The 15,320-nt window shown below is 40.6% G+C and overlaps 1 protein-coding gene across 2 annotated transcripts in view; it reads right to left on the bottom strand.

Moving 5' to 3' along the window:
• FMN2 (formin 2) overlaps positions 1 to 15,320 on the bottom strand; it is a 152,041-nt gene that overhangs the window by 68,562 nt on the left and 68,159 nt on the right. For both annotated transcript variants that reach the window (XR_005748711.1, XM_040350649.1), the window contains exons 5-8: positions 10,752 to 12,601; positions 7,896 to 8,040; positions 5,455 to 5,542; positions 4,209 to 4,270 (exon numbers count right to left, since the gene is read on the bottom strand). Coding sequence is in view for 1 of the 2 variants with exons in the window: in XM_040350649.1 (XP_040206583.1) it covers positions 4,209 to 4,270; positions 5,455 to 5,542; positions 7,896 to 8,040; positions 10,752 to 12,601 (2,145 nt within the window). In the remaining variant the exon portion in view is untranslated. The remainder of the gene's footprint in view (positions 1 to 4,208; positions 4,271 to 5,454; positions 5,543 to 7,895; positions 8,041 to 10,751; positions 12,602 to 15,320) is intronic.

Raw genomic sequence — 15,320 nt, 5'->3', positions numbered from 1 at the left:
CTGTGAAGAAACTACATATCCCGCATTCCTTTCCTCAGTCTAGTGTTCTGCAGGTAAAAGCTGAAAACAAAGTAGATCTGACACAGGCAGAGCAAATAACACATATTTCACCATTATGGAAGAAATGTGTTTTATCACATTAACTTTCACACATTTGTGATGCAACACAGAGGCAACATTGGAAATTATGACCCAGAACAACAACCTGCAGCAATAAATGGACACAGGGAATTTGATCAGTCATAACACTGCAAACTGCAGCTACAACATGTGAACCCATAATAACAAGTAGGGATGAGCTTTATGTTCGGGTCGAACATGAGTTAGACTCGAACATTGGCTGTTCGCCCGTTCGCCGAATAGCGAACAATTTGGGGTGTTCGCGGCAAATTCGAAAGCCACGGAGCACCCTTTTAAAGTCTATGGGAGAAATCAAAAGTGCTCATTTTAAAGGTTAATATGCAATTGTCATAAAAAGTGTTTGGGGACCCAGGTCCTGCCCCAGGGGACATGTATCAATGCAACATTTTTTTTTTAAAGTGAAACAATAAAAGTGAAATATTCCTTTAAATTTCTTACCTGGGGGGTAGAAAAGTCCCTGCACAAAATGAAATTTATAAAGGAAAAAAAGGCATTTAAAATTACCCCGTTAAAAAAAAGTTTTTAAAACTTTTTTTGCATTGATTCATGTCCCCTGGGGCAGGACCCAGGTCCCCAAACACTTTTTATGACAATAACTTGCATATTAACCTTTAAAATAAGCACTTTTGATATTTCATGTTCATGTCCCATAGACTTTAACGGTGTCCGCGTGTTCGAACAACCGGGGGGTGTTCAGCTCATCCCTAATCCTAATAACAAGGTAAGGCAAAAAAACGACAACACGGAATATAATTACATTCATGCCTAGCTAAAACAACAAAAACTATTTTGTAAGAAGGGCCTATGGGGGGTTTCCCTCCTCCTCTGTCTAGATAGTATTGCTTAGACTCAGAAGAAAAAACTTCATCTTATATATTAACTGTTAGTGCAAATAAAAAAGTATGCTTATGTTCTAATTCTTAATTGCAGTCTGACTGGGTTCCATCTGACACAATTATCTATAAATCATGTTTCTGACTTTCAATGAACCATTGCTCTGTATAAAAACACGTTCAAACTGATGCCCTCCTTTGCCAAGGCAGGCCACATTGTTGCTGTCCCTGCACTGTTTTAATATTTTTGTTGATAGTATGAGGGTGGGTAAATTCTCAATTTGGGTCTGTACATCTACGAACCTAACTGCTAGTAGTGTTGGGCAACATTTCAGCTGTTGGTTATTGGTATACTGCTGCATAGTGAACAAATTCCCTGTCCACAACCTAGTGGCTATAAATTCTGAATTTGTTAAGGTGATACTAAAGCTTTGTACACACCACAATTTTTTTTCCATTTATTCCCAGCAGGTTGGACGTAAAAAAATTCTGTTAGTACAGCAATTTCCCCTGCTGAGCTATTGTGTTCTGAAAGGGGGACGGCTCCCCCACCAGAACACTCCAGTTAGCTGATCCAATGCTGATCGGCAGACCTTTTTCAGTCATGTTTTTTTGACAGAAGCCGACCGAACGACTGGCTTCTGTTGGACCGGTTGCCATACACACGGACTGAATGTCGACCGTTTTCGATTAAACTGGCCGATGCTGGCTGACATTTGGCCATGTGTACTAGGCTTTAGGATAGCAAGTCAGCAGGGATAGGTGGGGATGGCACTAGACAATTAGCATAGAGGTAACTAGATAAAATAAGGCCAGTAGTAACATGTATCATGGGCCTGATTTTGGCTTCAAACCTTAATGGGGTTCATTTACTAAAACTGGAAAGGGCAAAATCTGGTGTAACACTACATAGAAACCGATCAGATTTTTTTTTTTGTCAATGGTTAATTGAAAAAGTTGAAGTTAGAAGTTGATATGCTATCATGCAGCATATTTGCACCACTCAGTTTTAGTAAATCAATCCCACTGTGTCCTGTACTGATTTTAGGCTAACCTTTTGTTCTGTTCTAATTGCTTCCTTTTATCTAGTGCATCGTGTTTCACTCTGCTGTTTACTTCCATTAAACCTTTCAAGTAATGTATCTATCCTAGCCACCTACTGCTATTTAGTTACTGACCTTGACATTGCAAACCTTACCTGATCAATTCACTAAAGCATAATGCATGCAGTATATTCGCTACTGTTGGTTATTCAGTAATTTTTTCTGTCAAAAACCCTGTTTTGAAATGATTACAGATTTTAACACACGGAACAGCTGATTTTACCACATGAATATTATGGATTTTTTGTAGTATTTATGTGCCAACCCCTATTCACAAGGAGTATTGCACAGGGCTTTCATGCCTTAAAATATTGCTTGATTCTGGTGAGTGTAAACTGTGTGGTCCAATTCAGGTGGAGAAAGTATTCTATTTCATGAAAAACATTGTTTTTAGCAGTTATGAATCAAAAATAGAAAAAGCAACCGTTAGGCCTCGTACACACGACCGAGGAACTCGTCGGAAAATACACATCGTTTTCCTCGACGAGTTCCTTGTTAGGCTTGTCGAGGAACTCGACAAGCTTGCTTTGCGTACACACTGTCAAGACAAAATCTCCTCGTTCTCAAACGCGGTGACATACAACACATACAACGGCAGGGGAAGTTTGATTCCACTGGCACAACTCTTGGGGCTGGTTTTGCTAATCTCATGTGTTTGTGTGTTAAAGCGGTGGTTCCCCCTTAAAAACAACTTTTTTTTTTCCACTGCCCCCCCACATTCCATCACGATTAAGGCACATATTTTTTTTTTCCTGCTGTACATACCTTACTACAGCATATTCACCCGTGCATCCGGGTTGCGAGTCCCGCGGGAGTGGGCGTTCCTCACATGGTGTTGATTGACGTTTTGCCCAAAAACGAGCTCTCCCCCCGTCGCGTAAGCCGCGTCACGATTGGCGAAAGGAGCCGAACGGCGATGCGCATGCGCAGTATAGCGCCGACTCGCCGTTCGGCTCCTTTCGCCAACCGTGACGCGGCTTACGCGACGGGGGGAGAGCTCGTTTTTGGGCAAAATGTCAATCAACACCATGTGAGGAACGCCCACTCCCGCGGGACTCGCAACCCGGATGCACGGGTGAATATGCTGTAGTAAGGTATGTACAGCAGGAAAAAAAAAATATGTGCCTTAATCGTGATGGAATGTGGGGGGGGGGCAGTGGAAAAAAAAAAGTTGTTTTTAAGGGGGAACCACCGCTTTAAGTAAAAGTGTGTTAAGAGACGATTTGCACTTTTCAGTCTGTTACAGCGTGACAAATGTGTTAGCTCCATTACAAACGCTACTTTTACTCCCGTCTCATACTTTATTCTGAGCAAGCGTGGGTTTCTTAGCATACACACGCTCAAGTTTCTCGTCGAAAACCAGCCCGACGAGGAACACGACGAGCAAATTCAGACTCCCGTCGAGGAAAAAGAGAACTTGCTTTTTTGCTCGTCGAGTTCCTCGACAGTTTCCTCGATGAAAAACGTACACACGACCGCTTTCCTCTGCAAAAAAGCTCTCCCACCAAGTTTCTTGATGGATTCTGCCGAGGAAACCGGTGGTGTGTACGAGGCCTTATTGTCTATCTCAAGCCAAATATGTTTTGTTTAGTTTTGGACAGACAGTCAGCTTGTAGGGGCTCTACAGGGTACATACTATGTTTCCTTGAGGAAGGGACCCTGCAAGGTACCAAAACATCAGCTATGTTACCATTTTGATTTCATGTAAAAAATTCACACTTGTGTAATACTTTTGTTTAGAAGAGAAAATATTAATGTGATAAAAAAAAATGAATGCAATTAAAATAACTGATGTAACTTAGGAAATTTTATGTTTTTTTGCCTTTAGTCTGCATCAAAATTCCATCTCTTTTTTGTAGTATGAAATGTTAAAGCATTTCAATAAAAATGATCTCCTAGGCTGTGTGAAGGAGCATTTTAGAATGTTCTCCAACAGGTAGAGATTCTACACTAGACCATACATATGCATCAATATATAATCATAAACACCTAAATTGCCTTTCATTATTTTAGGATCATAGACTTTTTGATTTACAAAAATAAGGAAAAAAATATATCAACCAATCTTAATATAATTTAAATATATTTTAGCTGCATGAACATTTAAATATCTTGTTCAAATAATACTTACGTTTTCATACAAAGCTTGAAGAGTTTCTAAATCAACAATTGAATAGTCCATTTTTAAAATGGCTAAAATAAAAAAAAATAAAAACATGTGTTACACAATACAAATCTTTTAATGGAACTGTAATCAAGATTTATTTTGGTTTTGACCTATTTTTTTATTTATTTTTTTAGAAAACCCCAGTTTTTCTCAAATTGAAAAATATGTTTATTTAGTACATTTTTGGCTTTTAAATCTTTCTTTTGATATATAGTAAGCCTGACAAGGTCAGCATGATGGAACAGCAAGAAGCATTATAAGGAAATCAGCAATGGCAGCCTCTTTATTTCACTCTATATTTAGCTTGCTGCCTATGGCATTTTTAAAGGAGAGCTTCCACACACTTTTTGCCAGCTAGTATTGACTCGCAGGCTTCATCTCCCCTAAGCTATCTTACTATACTCATTTACTGTGGTATATACTGTACACAACCCAGGAGTCCCATATAAGGCTGGATTCACACCTATTCAGTTTTAGTGCTTTTTGCATTTTGCTGATTTGCACTACAGTCCATTTACCATGGTTTCCTATGGAACACGTTCTGTAGTGCAAATCTGCAAACTGCAAAAAACACTAAAAATGCATAGGTGTGAATCCAGCCTAATAGTTCTCAATGAAGAGCTTTCAGGCCTGATTCACAAGTATGCAGGTTGCAGTTTGCATATTGCAGTTGTAATTTGCATTTTTCTACACACGCTTTTGATCCAGTTGTATACACCTTTAAGGCAAAAGGCATAATGAGCTAGTATGCACCGCATACTAGCTCATTATGAAATACTTACCTTAGAACGAGGCATCGGTATCTCACCTGGTTCATGCCGAGGGAGCTGACATGTTGCCTCAGCGTGTCTTCCAAGTATCGCGGCTCCAGCGATGTGAGTGGCTGGAGCCGCGATGTCGTCATCGCGGCAAGGTCCGGCACTGTCTGCAGCACAATATGGAATTGGCGGGCGGCATGGCATGAGTGGCACTGTCTGCAGCACAATATGGCATCTGGAGAGGAGCCAGGGGTGGAGCTGAAGGAGGGACCAGGGGTGGAGCTAAAGGGGGCCCCGTCAGGTAGGCTGTACGGGGCCCCGTGATTTCTATCAGCGGCCCTGGATACACATACAAATTCCCATTTGACTCATAGATCATAGATTACATAAGCCCTAACACACATCTTTAATTTATTAAAATATTGTAGTTTTTAAAAAATTATCATGCTTACCATTCTGAATATCTTTCATGTCTAAATGAAGACTAGACATTAATATTCCTACAGCTTGTGATCTTTTATTGCTTAAGAGCTTAACAACCTGTTGAGAAATAAACATTAATGAACTATGTCTTCCAATGTTAATTATCATGGTGTAATATTATAGATCCATCTCTTTTAAATATCCCAATGAAACAAATTTAATATGTTGGAAATTATTCTCATTCCACTGCATGAATTGGCTCCAAAAGACAAGGAAAGTACAAATATGTGTACAATTATAAGATAAAAACATAACGTAGCCAAGCAGTGGGTTGTAAGGTCTTTCTAGGAGGATTATATGAACATATTAGTAGATGATAAATTGATGAAAATGTATTGATATTTGTCTGAACACGGAAGTAAAAAAAGTTTTAAAAAAGGAGTGTTAGACAATAAAAGCAGTCTTATTTTTTACACATATTGGGGTTTATGTACTAAAACTGGAGCGTGCAAAATAGAGATTTTTGACCCATAACACCAGAAAGGTATCAGTGGTGTGCTATAGTATTCCCTGGGTGAGTGGTCATCAACCCTGTCCTCAGGGCCCACTAACAGGCCAGGTTTACAAAATATATATCTATATATATATATCTATATACAGTCAGGTCCATAAATATTGGGACATCGACACAATTCTAATCTTTTTGGCTCTATACACCACCACAATGGATTTGAAATGAAATGAACAATGTGCCTCCCACTTTTTAAGGGACCAAAAGTAATGAGACAGATTAACAATCATAAATCAAACTTTCACTTTTTTAATACTTGGTTGAAAATCCTTTGCAGTCAATTACAGCCTGAAGTCTGGAACGCATAGACATCACCAGACGCTGGGTTTCATCCCTGGTGATGCTCTGCCAGGCCTGTACTGCAACCGTCTTCAGTTCCTGCTTGTTCTTGGGGCCTTTTTCCCTTCAGTTTTGTCTTCAGCAAGTGAAATGCATGCTCAATCGGATTCAGGTCAGGTGATTGACTTGGCCATTGCATAACATTCCACTTTGTTCCCTTAAAAACTCTTTGGTTGCTTTCGCAGTATGCTTCGGGTCATTGTCCATCTGCACTGTGAAGCGCCGTCCAATGAGTTCTGAAGCATTTGGCTGAATATGAGCAGATAATATTGCCCCAAACACTTCAGAATTCATCTTTGCTGCTTTTGTCAGCCGGCACATCATCAATAAATATAAGAAAATTCTTCCAGAAGCGCATTTGTGAGGTCAGGCACTAATGTGGATGAGAAGGCCGGGCTCACAGCCTCTGCTCTAATTCATCCCAAAGTTGTTCTATTGGGTTGAAGTCATGACTCTGTGCAGGCCAGTCAAGTTCCTCCACCCCAAACTCGCTCATCCATGTCTTTATGGACCTTGCTTTGTGCACTGGTTCAAATATTTTGGTGGAGAGGGAATTGTGGTTTGGGGTTGTTTTTCAGAAATTGGTCTTGGCTCCTTAATTTCAATGAAGGGAACTCTTAAGGCATCAGCATATCAAAACATTTTGGACAATTTCATGCTCCCAACTTTGTGAGAACAGTTTGGGGATGGCCCCTTCCTGTTCCAACATGATTGTGCACCAGTGCACAAATAAGGTCCAAAAAGACATGGATGAGCGAGTTTGGGGTGAAGGAACTTAACTGGCCTGCACAGAGTCCTAAACCTCAACCTGATAGAATATCTTTGGGATGAATAAGAGTGGAGACTGCGAGCCAGGCCTTCTCATCCACATCAGTGCCTGACCTCACAAAGGCACTTCTGGAAGAATGGTCAAACATTCCCATAGACACCCTCCTAAACCTTGTGGACAGCCTTCCTGGAAGAGTTAAAGCTGTTATAGCTGCAAAGGGTGGGCCAACTCAATATTGAACCATGCAGACTAGGATTGGGATGCCATTAAAGTTCATGTGCGTGTAAAGGCAGGAATCCCAATACTTTTGGCAATATAGCGTATATTCGAAATATTGTGTCTTTAGTGCCTGTTCGCACATGTTGACAGTTCCAAATTGCATGACAAGTCGCACCCCATTGCCGACAATGGAACCATTCATATTGCCGCGACCCATGTCACAGCAATTATGAAAAAGGGTCCTGCACTACTTTTTACAGATTTCATTGCAACTTGCATGGACTTCTGTTAAATGAAGTCAAAAACCGCAATTAAATCAGCAGTGCAAATCGCACTGATTAGCGGCTTTTAAATCGCACCAAAGTATCGCAACTTCAAAGCCGCACTGGTGGGAACCATGGATAAATGATTACAGTTACCAATAAAAGTTCTTTATATTCTTTTGCATAAAAAAAGACAATCATATATGTCATGTGCTTGCCAAAATTAACTGTTATGCAGTTTTCACCCTTTACAAAAGTAAATAATATAAGTATATTTGCACTACAGTAATAAATAATATTGCAACTTACTTGCTTTGTCTTTGTCTTGGTTATTGTATCAGAAATGGGTTTCTTTTTTTCTTTGATTGCAGTTTTTGAAAACAAACTTTCCAACTCATGGACATCTACCTTGGCTTCACTAACAGATTCCCAAACTAGAGGGTTGGTAAAATCTCTGTGAGCAAATAAAGAGTGTAATCAATGATTAACTTCTGCATCAATAATATTTATAAAATAACAAACATATATATCTCTGTAGAAATGTAGGGGGGAAATCCGGGTAACTAGTCTGAGTGGTGGAATGTGGATCTGGTTGGCAAATATGACCCACTGCTATGGCAGCTTTGTTCTTCAGCTCGTCTACATGTGTTTTGGAGTTCCAGTATCTTTTTGTAGATCTGAGACTTTCCAGTGGATGAAACAGCAACAGAATGATTGAACGTGAAAGTACTGCTGCAGTGGCAATTGCATATTAAAAGTCCCATTTTTGTAAAGGGAAATGTTAAATGTATTCTACATAATTAGATAATAAAAATAATGTGCATAGATAAATTCCCCTATTATTATGTAGTCAATTCATTTACAGATTTCTGCCCTCAAAACATGAAAAAGCTTGTACTTTCAGCACGTTTCAAACATAGTATGTAAGAACTACTTTGTATTTTCTTTTATAAAGTTTCAAAGTTTGACTACAGCTTGGAAAATCTTGGTAAAGAGATCCCAATGCACATTTAGCATGTGCAAAATAGCTTAATTCTGTTTTTTTTTTTGCCACTTCTTGCAGTGTGGATATTGCCAGCTGCATCCGTCTCGAGCCACATTACCTACAGTTAGCACTTTCTCATCTATTACTTTCATACGTTTTCTTTTTCTTTCCCTTTTTTTTCTTTGTTTTAGCATAGTATGACAAATTAAATGATCTGCTTGTAGGCAGGTGCAGTCTACTTTCTCCACTGCAGGTGGCGCTCAACTGCAGCGGCATTACAGAGGGAGAGGAAATCAAGAGGAACATGATTCCCCTTTGGGTTTCTAGGTGTCTGGGGAAACTATCTGATTGAATTCTGCCACCCCATATGACTCTAGCACCCATCTTGGGTCAGGCAGAGCCTATTTAAGGCCCTGTCTTCCAAGCTTGGATCGCATTTCACGTGTCGGTAGTGTAGAGACAGGTCACTTGTCTGACAGGGACACTCATAAGGCCTCATGTACACTGCTGCTGGTAAACGGACGTTTAGGAGCAGTTTGGCATTTTTTTAAACTGCTCCTGAACTTTCCTCTATGTTATCTTATCAGTACATGTACACTGGTTTGTTTATAGTCATTTCTAGGCAGTTGTGTTTAGAGGCTTTTTCTTGAACCCCACAAAAAAATGCGTTCAGAAGCTGTGTTTAGAGGCAGTTGAAACGCCAAACGTGGCTAACCCATGTTTAGCAGCGTTTCGTTTACAGACGTTTTTCATTTTAACAAAAAAATGTTTTTTTTTTTCAAATTCTTCTAGACGCAAACGCGGCTAAACGCCGGATGTAAACGTGGCTAAAATGCCATTTTTAGACACTGATTTCTAGCTGTCAAGTTAAATCGTTCAGGAGAGGTTGAACAACGTCCCGTGTACATGAAGCCTCAGTGTCAAGGAGGGGTTCCAGATGAGTAGGGAAAGAATAGGAACATGTCATCCTTACTGGAAGCCTCCCCATTTGGTTACGGACTGACCAGGCCACATTCCGTCCCTCAAGACAGATGCTGTCAGTACATCTTAGGCCTCGTACACACGACCAGACATGTCCGATGAAAATGGTCCGTGGACCGTTTTCATCGGACATGTCTGCTGGCAGATTTTGGTCTGATGTGTGTACACACCATCAGACCAAAATCCCCGCGGACAGAAAACGCGGTGACGTGGCGGCGACGATGACGCGGCGACGTGCGCGACCCAGGAAGTTCAATGCTTCCACGCATGCTTCGAATCACTTCGACGCATTCGAGGGATTTCGGCCCAGCGGACATGTCCGATGAGTCGTACTAATCATCGGACATGTCCGACGGACAGGCTTCCAGCGGACATGTTTCTTAGCATGCTAAGAAACATTTGTGCGCTGGAAACCTGTCCGCTAGCCCAGGAATCTGGTCCGCTAGGCCGTACACACGGTCGGACATGTCCGCGGAAACTGGTCCGCGGACCAGTTTCAGCAGACATGTTCGGTCGTGTGTACGAGGCCTTAAACTTTCTCCGCTACACACTGCTGTTTTATGCTGTGAGTGTTCCCGGTCAGGGATCTTTCTGACAGGTTTGTTGTGAACTACTTGATTATGCAATACAGAATACAACTTCTGTTTTCAGCAACTGTGCGTTTACTGCCACCACACCACACTGCACCTCCCCACATGCCCATCATTTTCCAAAACTGCCAACGTTAAATTTTCTTTTTTATTAGCTTGGTGGAGAATAGTTAAATTAAATCATAAGATTGTGTGCTCTAACTAGCAAGACCCTCTGATTCCTACTGTATTAAAGCGTATTGTATTTGTACTGTTTACCCTCAAGTTGGAAAGCGCTGTATAAACTGTCAGCGCTATATAAATCCTGTATAATAATAATAATAAATAAGATCCTGGTAACTTATCAGTATCTTTTAGTCCCCTTTCAGTTCAATGTCTAATGTTTAATTGAATGATCATGCACTAATATTTTTAAGCTAGGATGGTAATATTAAAACATTATTTCTGATTAAAAATTGTATTGATACATCGTTAACCATAAACACATTAACATCAGGCAACTTGAATGTATGCCATAGTCAGCACTGCATTACAAACTAATTATACCTATTTGCAGTTGTGTTCAACATGTTCAAACACATATACATTTCAGAAGTTTTACTGAAATACCTCCTTGCATGCAATTCAAATCTTGTCCAGTAAAGGGGCTTCATGGGCTTTGTTGGCTCGATAGCAGCTTTTCTGGTTCCTTTGTCATGACTCAATCCCATTGCTAAAAAACCAGCTGGCAGAGGAGGTGGTAGAAAACCTGGTAATGATGTGGGTGGTTGAGTCTGAACAAAACATGATGAGGAATTTTGTGAGACGCCAAATGGAGGAGGAATTAATGGAGGTGGTGGTGGAGGTGGTGGAGGAGGAGCAGCCATATTAGCGAATGGTGGTAGTGGTGGTGGAGGAGGAGGAGGAACAGATTGATTCGGAACAGTGCCTGGTAGTGGTGGTGGCGGAGGAGGAGGGGGAATATATTGAATGGCAGTAGTGCCTGGTAGTGGTGGAGGAGGAGGAGGAGGGGGAATAGATTGAATAGCAGTAGTGCCTGGTAGTGGTGGTGGTGGAGGAGGAGTAGTACCTGGTAGTAGTGGTGGAGGGGGAGGAGGAATAGATTGAAGGCTGATAGAACCTAGTAGTGGTGGTGGTGGAGGAGGGGGAGGGGGAGGAGGAGGAACTGTAACTGAATTGAATTGTGGGGTTTGCTGAAGATGGTAAACTGAGTTAAACCCTGGTAGTGGCAGTGGTGGAGGAGGAGGAATTGCAGCAGCACCATGTGGTAAAAGGGGTGGTGAAGGAGCAATTACAGCCATATTTAGTTGTGGTGGTAAAGGTGGTGCGGGAGGTGGAGGAGGGCAAACTACTCTTACATCTGTCATAGAAGATGATTGAAAGTAATAAGCTGCACTGCTACCTGGAAGAGGAGGTGGAGGGGGAGGAGCAGGAATTGTAGCAGAGCCTGATAACAGAGGAGGCACTGTAGTGGCACCTGTAAGTAAGGATAAAGGAGGTGGTGGAGGTGGATGGGGAGGATGGAAGGATGAAACTTCAGTACCCGAACAAAAAGGTAGTGATGGTGAAGAGATAAGGACTGTAGTAGGACATGATACTTGTGATAGAGGATCGGCAGAGTTAAATGATTGCTGAGGTAGTGGAGGTGGGGGAGGAATTGAGTTGTTACATGGTTGTTGAGGTAGAGTAGCTTGAGCACCACTGACTGAATTTAATCCAGGTACTGGTGGAGGAGGTGGACTTGTAGTACAAAATGGAACCAGACGTGACATTTCAGATGAAAAGGCAGAAGGATGCATTGCTAGACCTGAAGCAAGCCTAGGGTGATTATGAATAGATTGATGTGAGCTAGATAATGAATGAGATGGGAGACCTGGTAAAGGGTCTTGTATGCACAGTCTTGAGTCCAATGTGAGTGGTAAAGAACTGGTAACATCCGTATGATGTGCATTAGTGGAAGAATTAATTTGTGTTGCAGTTGTAGTCGGGCCTTCGAAAAAGCCATTGGTAACAGCATTTCCACAGGTTAATGGTGGAGACAATTGTGGTATTTTGTATTCTGTGGAGTTATTAGTGGACTCAGACTGTTGTGACTTTGACGTTAAATCTACAGAATAATGTGTAAACTGCGAGTTGCTGTCCAAAATCGGTGAAACGACTTGTCGTACAACTTTATTATCAGTTATCGTAGCTGCTCCATTTAAGGCAAACTCCTCTGTGGGTGAAGTCTGCACAGATTTTCCTTCAACAATCTTTGACAATGTGTTTTGGTTGTCATCTATTAGTAGTTCACATAATTCAGTATTTTGATCTTGTGCATTATTTGTAGAACTGTTTGATTGTTTATATTGCTTTTCGTGTTCAGCAAGTTTAGCCTTTAAATCTTCAATGGTTTGCTCAAGCTGCTGAATTATATTTTCATGATCTTCCTTGGGAGATACATACTTCAGATGTTTGCCCTATTTAAAAAAGATATTGGACTTGTGTTAAAATTAAAATGATCACTCTTGAAAAAACTGTAGAAATAATTATTCTGAAACTTTGCTGTTTAACCTCCCTGGCGGTATGATTCTTTCAGAAAAAACATGCTAAAAGCGGTACTATTATTTGCAAGGAAATTTGGCGTTTTATATTGTAGGTCTGTAATTTTTAGAAATAACTCACTTAAATCTGACCAAACAAGATTCTAATAGGCATCCCGTGTATTACATTTTTTTAAAAACAAAATTATAAATTATAATATAATAAATAATTATAAATAATTATAACAAATAATAATATAATTATAATAAAAATTATTCAATAATGTAATCAAATCAAAATCACTGAAATTTGCTCAGTTGCAGAATTGTCGCTGTCATTACTTTTATTTTTTTATGACGAATTTCCCCACAAATCGCTATCGCACAATTCTGCAAGTGATTATAATTTATTATCGCTGTTTTTTAGCTGATCTAAAACTATTTTTGACATAAAGGGACACTTTTGGTTGCTATGGACAATCTACAGTTTGCAGGGAGAAAAAAAGGTTTTTATTATATAAAATGACATGCAGGACACTGGGCAGACCACTAGGGACAGGGGGTGTGTGTTTTTTTTACATACAGTACTGTAATCTATAAGATTACAGTATACTGTGTGTATAGTGTTTGTTTACGTTTTTGAATTTGGCGCCGTTCTCCGTCCCCGTGCGTCGTAACGTCGCAGGGAACGGAGATCGGCGTCACACGGAGGCACTATGTGAATCGAGCGAGGTCCCGCTCGCTCACACAGCGCGGTGGCATCGCTGGATCCAGGGACAAGGTAAGTAAAAAGTGCCTGTGGATCTAGCGAGGCAAGCCCGTGACTGACACGGGGTTACCGATAGTAGCAAGAAAATCTAACCCCGTGTCAGTCTCGGGAAGACCGCCAGGGAGGTTAATATACCGTGGTCTCTCTGGCACCCTCCCACCTCTGGCCACATGAGGTATTGCATGCCATAGAAGTCAATGTGGAGCAAATTATTTTCGTTTTCATTGACTTCTATGGGGAAACTCGTTTTGATATGCGAGTGCTTTGGATTACAAGCCTTCTCCTGGAATGGATTATGTTTGCAATCCAAGGTTCCACTGTATTTGTATTCTTACATTACTCCTTAAACAGGCTGTTTTTATGTAATTTCTACTCAATCCTGGCTAACTTTAAATTATACCAGTTTAAACACCCCCATAATTTTGCCTAGCAACATAGTAATTTTGCAATAATAATAAAGTGATATTAACCATTTGCATTTTCTTCTCACTTTGTGTTTTGAGAATGGGACAGGAAATAATGGCTTAAAATATTAAAAAAACTGACAGGGTTCCAACCCACCATTACTCCATCCATAATTAAAAATAAAGTGTTGCCTTTAGTTACAGCAGCCTTTCTCAACCTTTTCAACACAACCTATCCCTGCTAAAATGACTTTATTTACAACTCATCATGATACATTTGTGAGACGGTAAATTAGAAGAATGCTCCTTACACTTGTGGTCACTGGGAAGAATTACCCCCCATATAGATACAGTAGCTAAAAAGATCAATGATGTCAGTGGGAATGTATCTGATATCGCTAAAAGTAATTGTGAAAAAGTAAAAGTATCCCCACTAGTACATATGACAGATGTTCTAACAAGGACATTGTGCTATGTATATTGTATTATGTTTGGAGTGATTGAGAGGTGTTTTTGCAGTAAATGATGTACTATGCTTGTATATTTACAAACCGAGGGCCAGATTCACATAGAATTGCCCAGACGCAGCGTATCAGAGATACGCTACGCCGCCGTATCTTACCTGGCTATAAGTCGAATCCAGGAAGATTTTGCACCGTAAGTTACGGCGGTGTAGTGTATCTCTCGGCGCATATTTCAAATTGGGCGGGTAGGGGGCGTGATTCAAAAAGCCGACTAGCGACGATGTGAGAGAATGCGACGGCCGCGCGTACCTTTGTGGATCGACGGAAAAAGCTAATTAGCATACCCGACGCGGAAAACTATGCAAACTCCACCCAGCGGGCGCCGAAGTATTGCACCTAAGATCCGAAGGCGTACGAAGCCGCACGCCTGTCGGATCGAAGCCAGAAGCCGTCGTATCTTGGTTTGAGGATTCAAACTAAAGATACAACGCGGCAAATTTGAAAGTACGCCAGTGTATCTGTGAATCTGGCCCAAAGTTTCTAAAAATCTGTTTAAATGACAGAAGAAAATAAGTATATTTCACTACATGTAATGGGGTGGATTTACTAAATGCAATGGGGAGGATTTACCAAAGGCACATAGACTGAGCAATTTGCATTGTATGTGATTGAGTATTCTGTGTAAAGTGAAGCTTTATCTCATGTACTAAGCTCTGTAGCAAATTTCAAATTGTACAGTCTATTTCCCTTAAAGTAGATTTTGGATAGAGTAATGGGGGGGTTTATAACTCCTGTCGGATTTTTTGTTTTGTTTTTTCATCTGTGTCCCCATTGAAAGATTTGCCCTCTATTACTTTTCTAGGGAGAACCCAAAATGTGTGACTTTCTTTTACTTTCACTGTCAATGATAATCGTAAACAGGACAATCAGAGAGGGTGAATCTCCCTAATGGGAGCACAGACAACAATAAAAACCTGGCAGGTGTTCTAATCCACTTCCACTCTATCAACATCTAAAAA

The sequence above is a fragment of the Rana temporaria genome, chromosome 4 (genome assembly GCF_905171775.1).
Source record: "Rana temporaria chromosome 4, aRanTem1.1, whole genome shotgun sequence".
Taxonomy (NCBI): Eukaryota; Metazoa; Chordata; class Amphibia; order Anura; family Ranidae; genus Rana; species Rana temporaria.
This window is presented reverse-complemented; position numbering and strand designations above follow the sequence as displayed.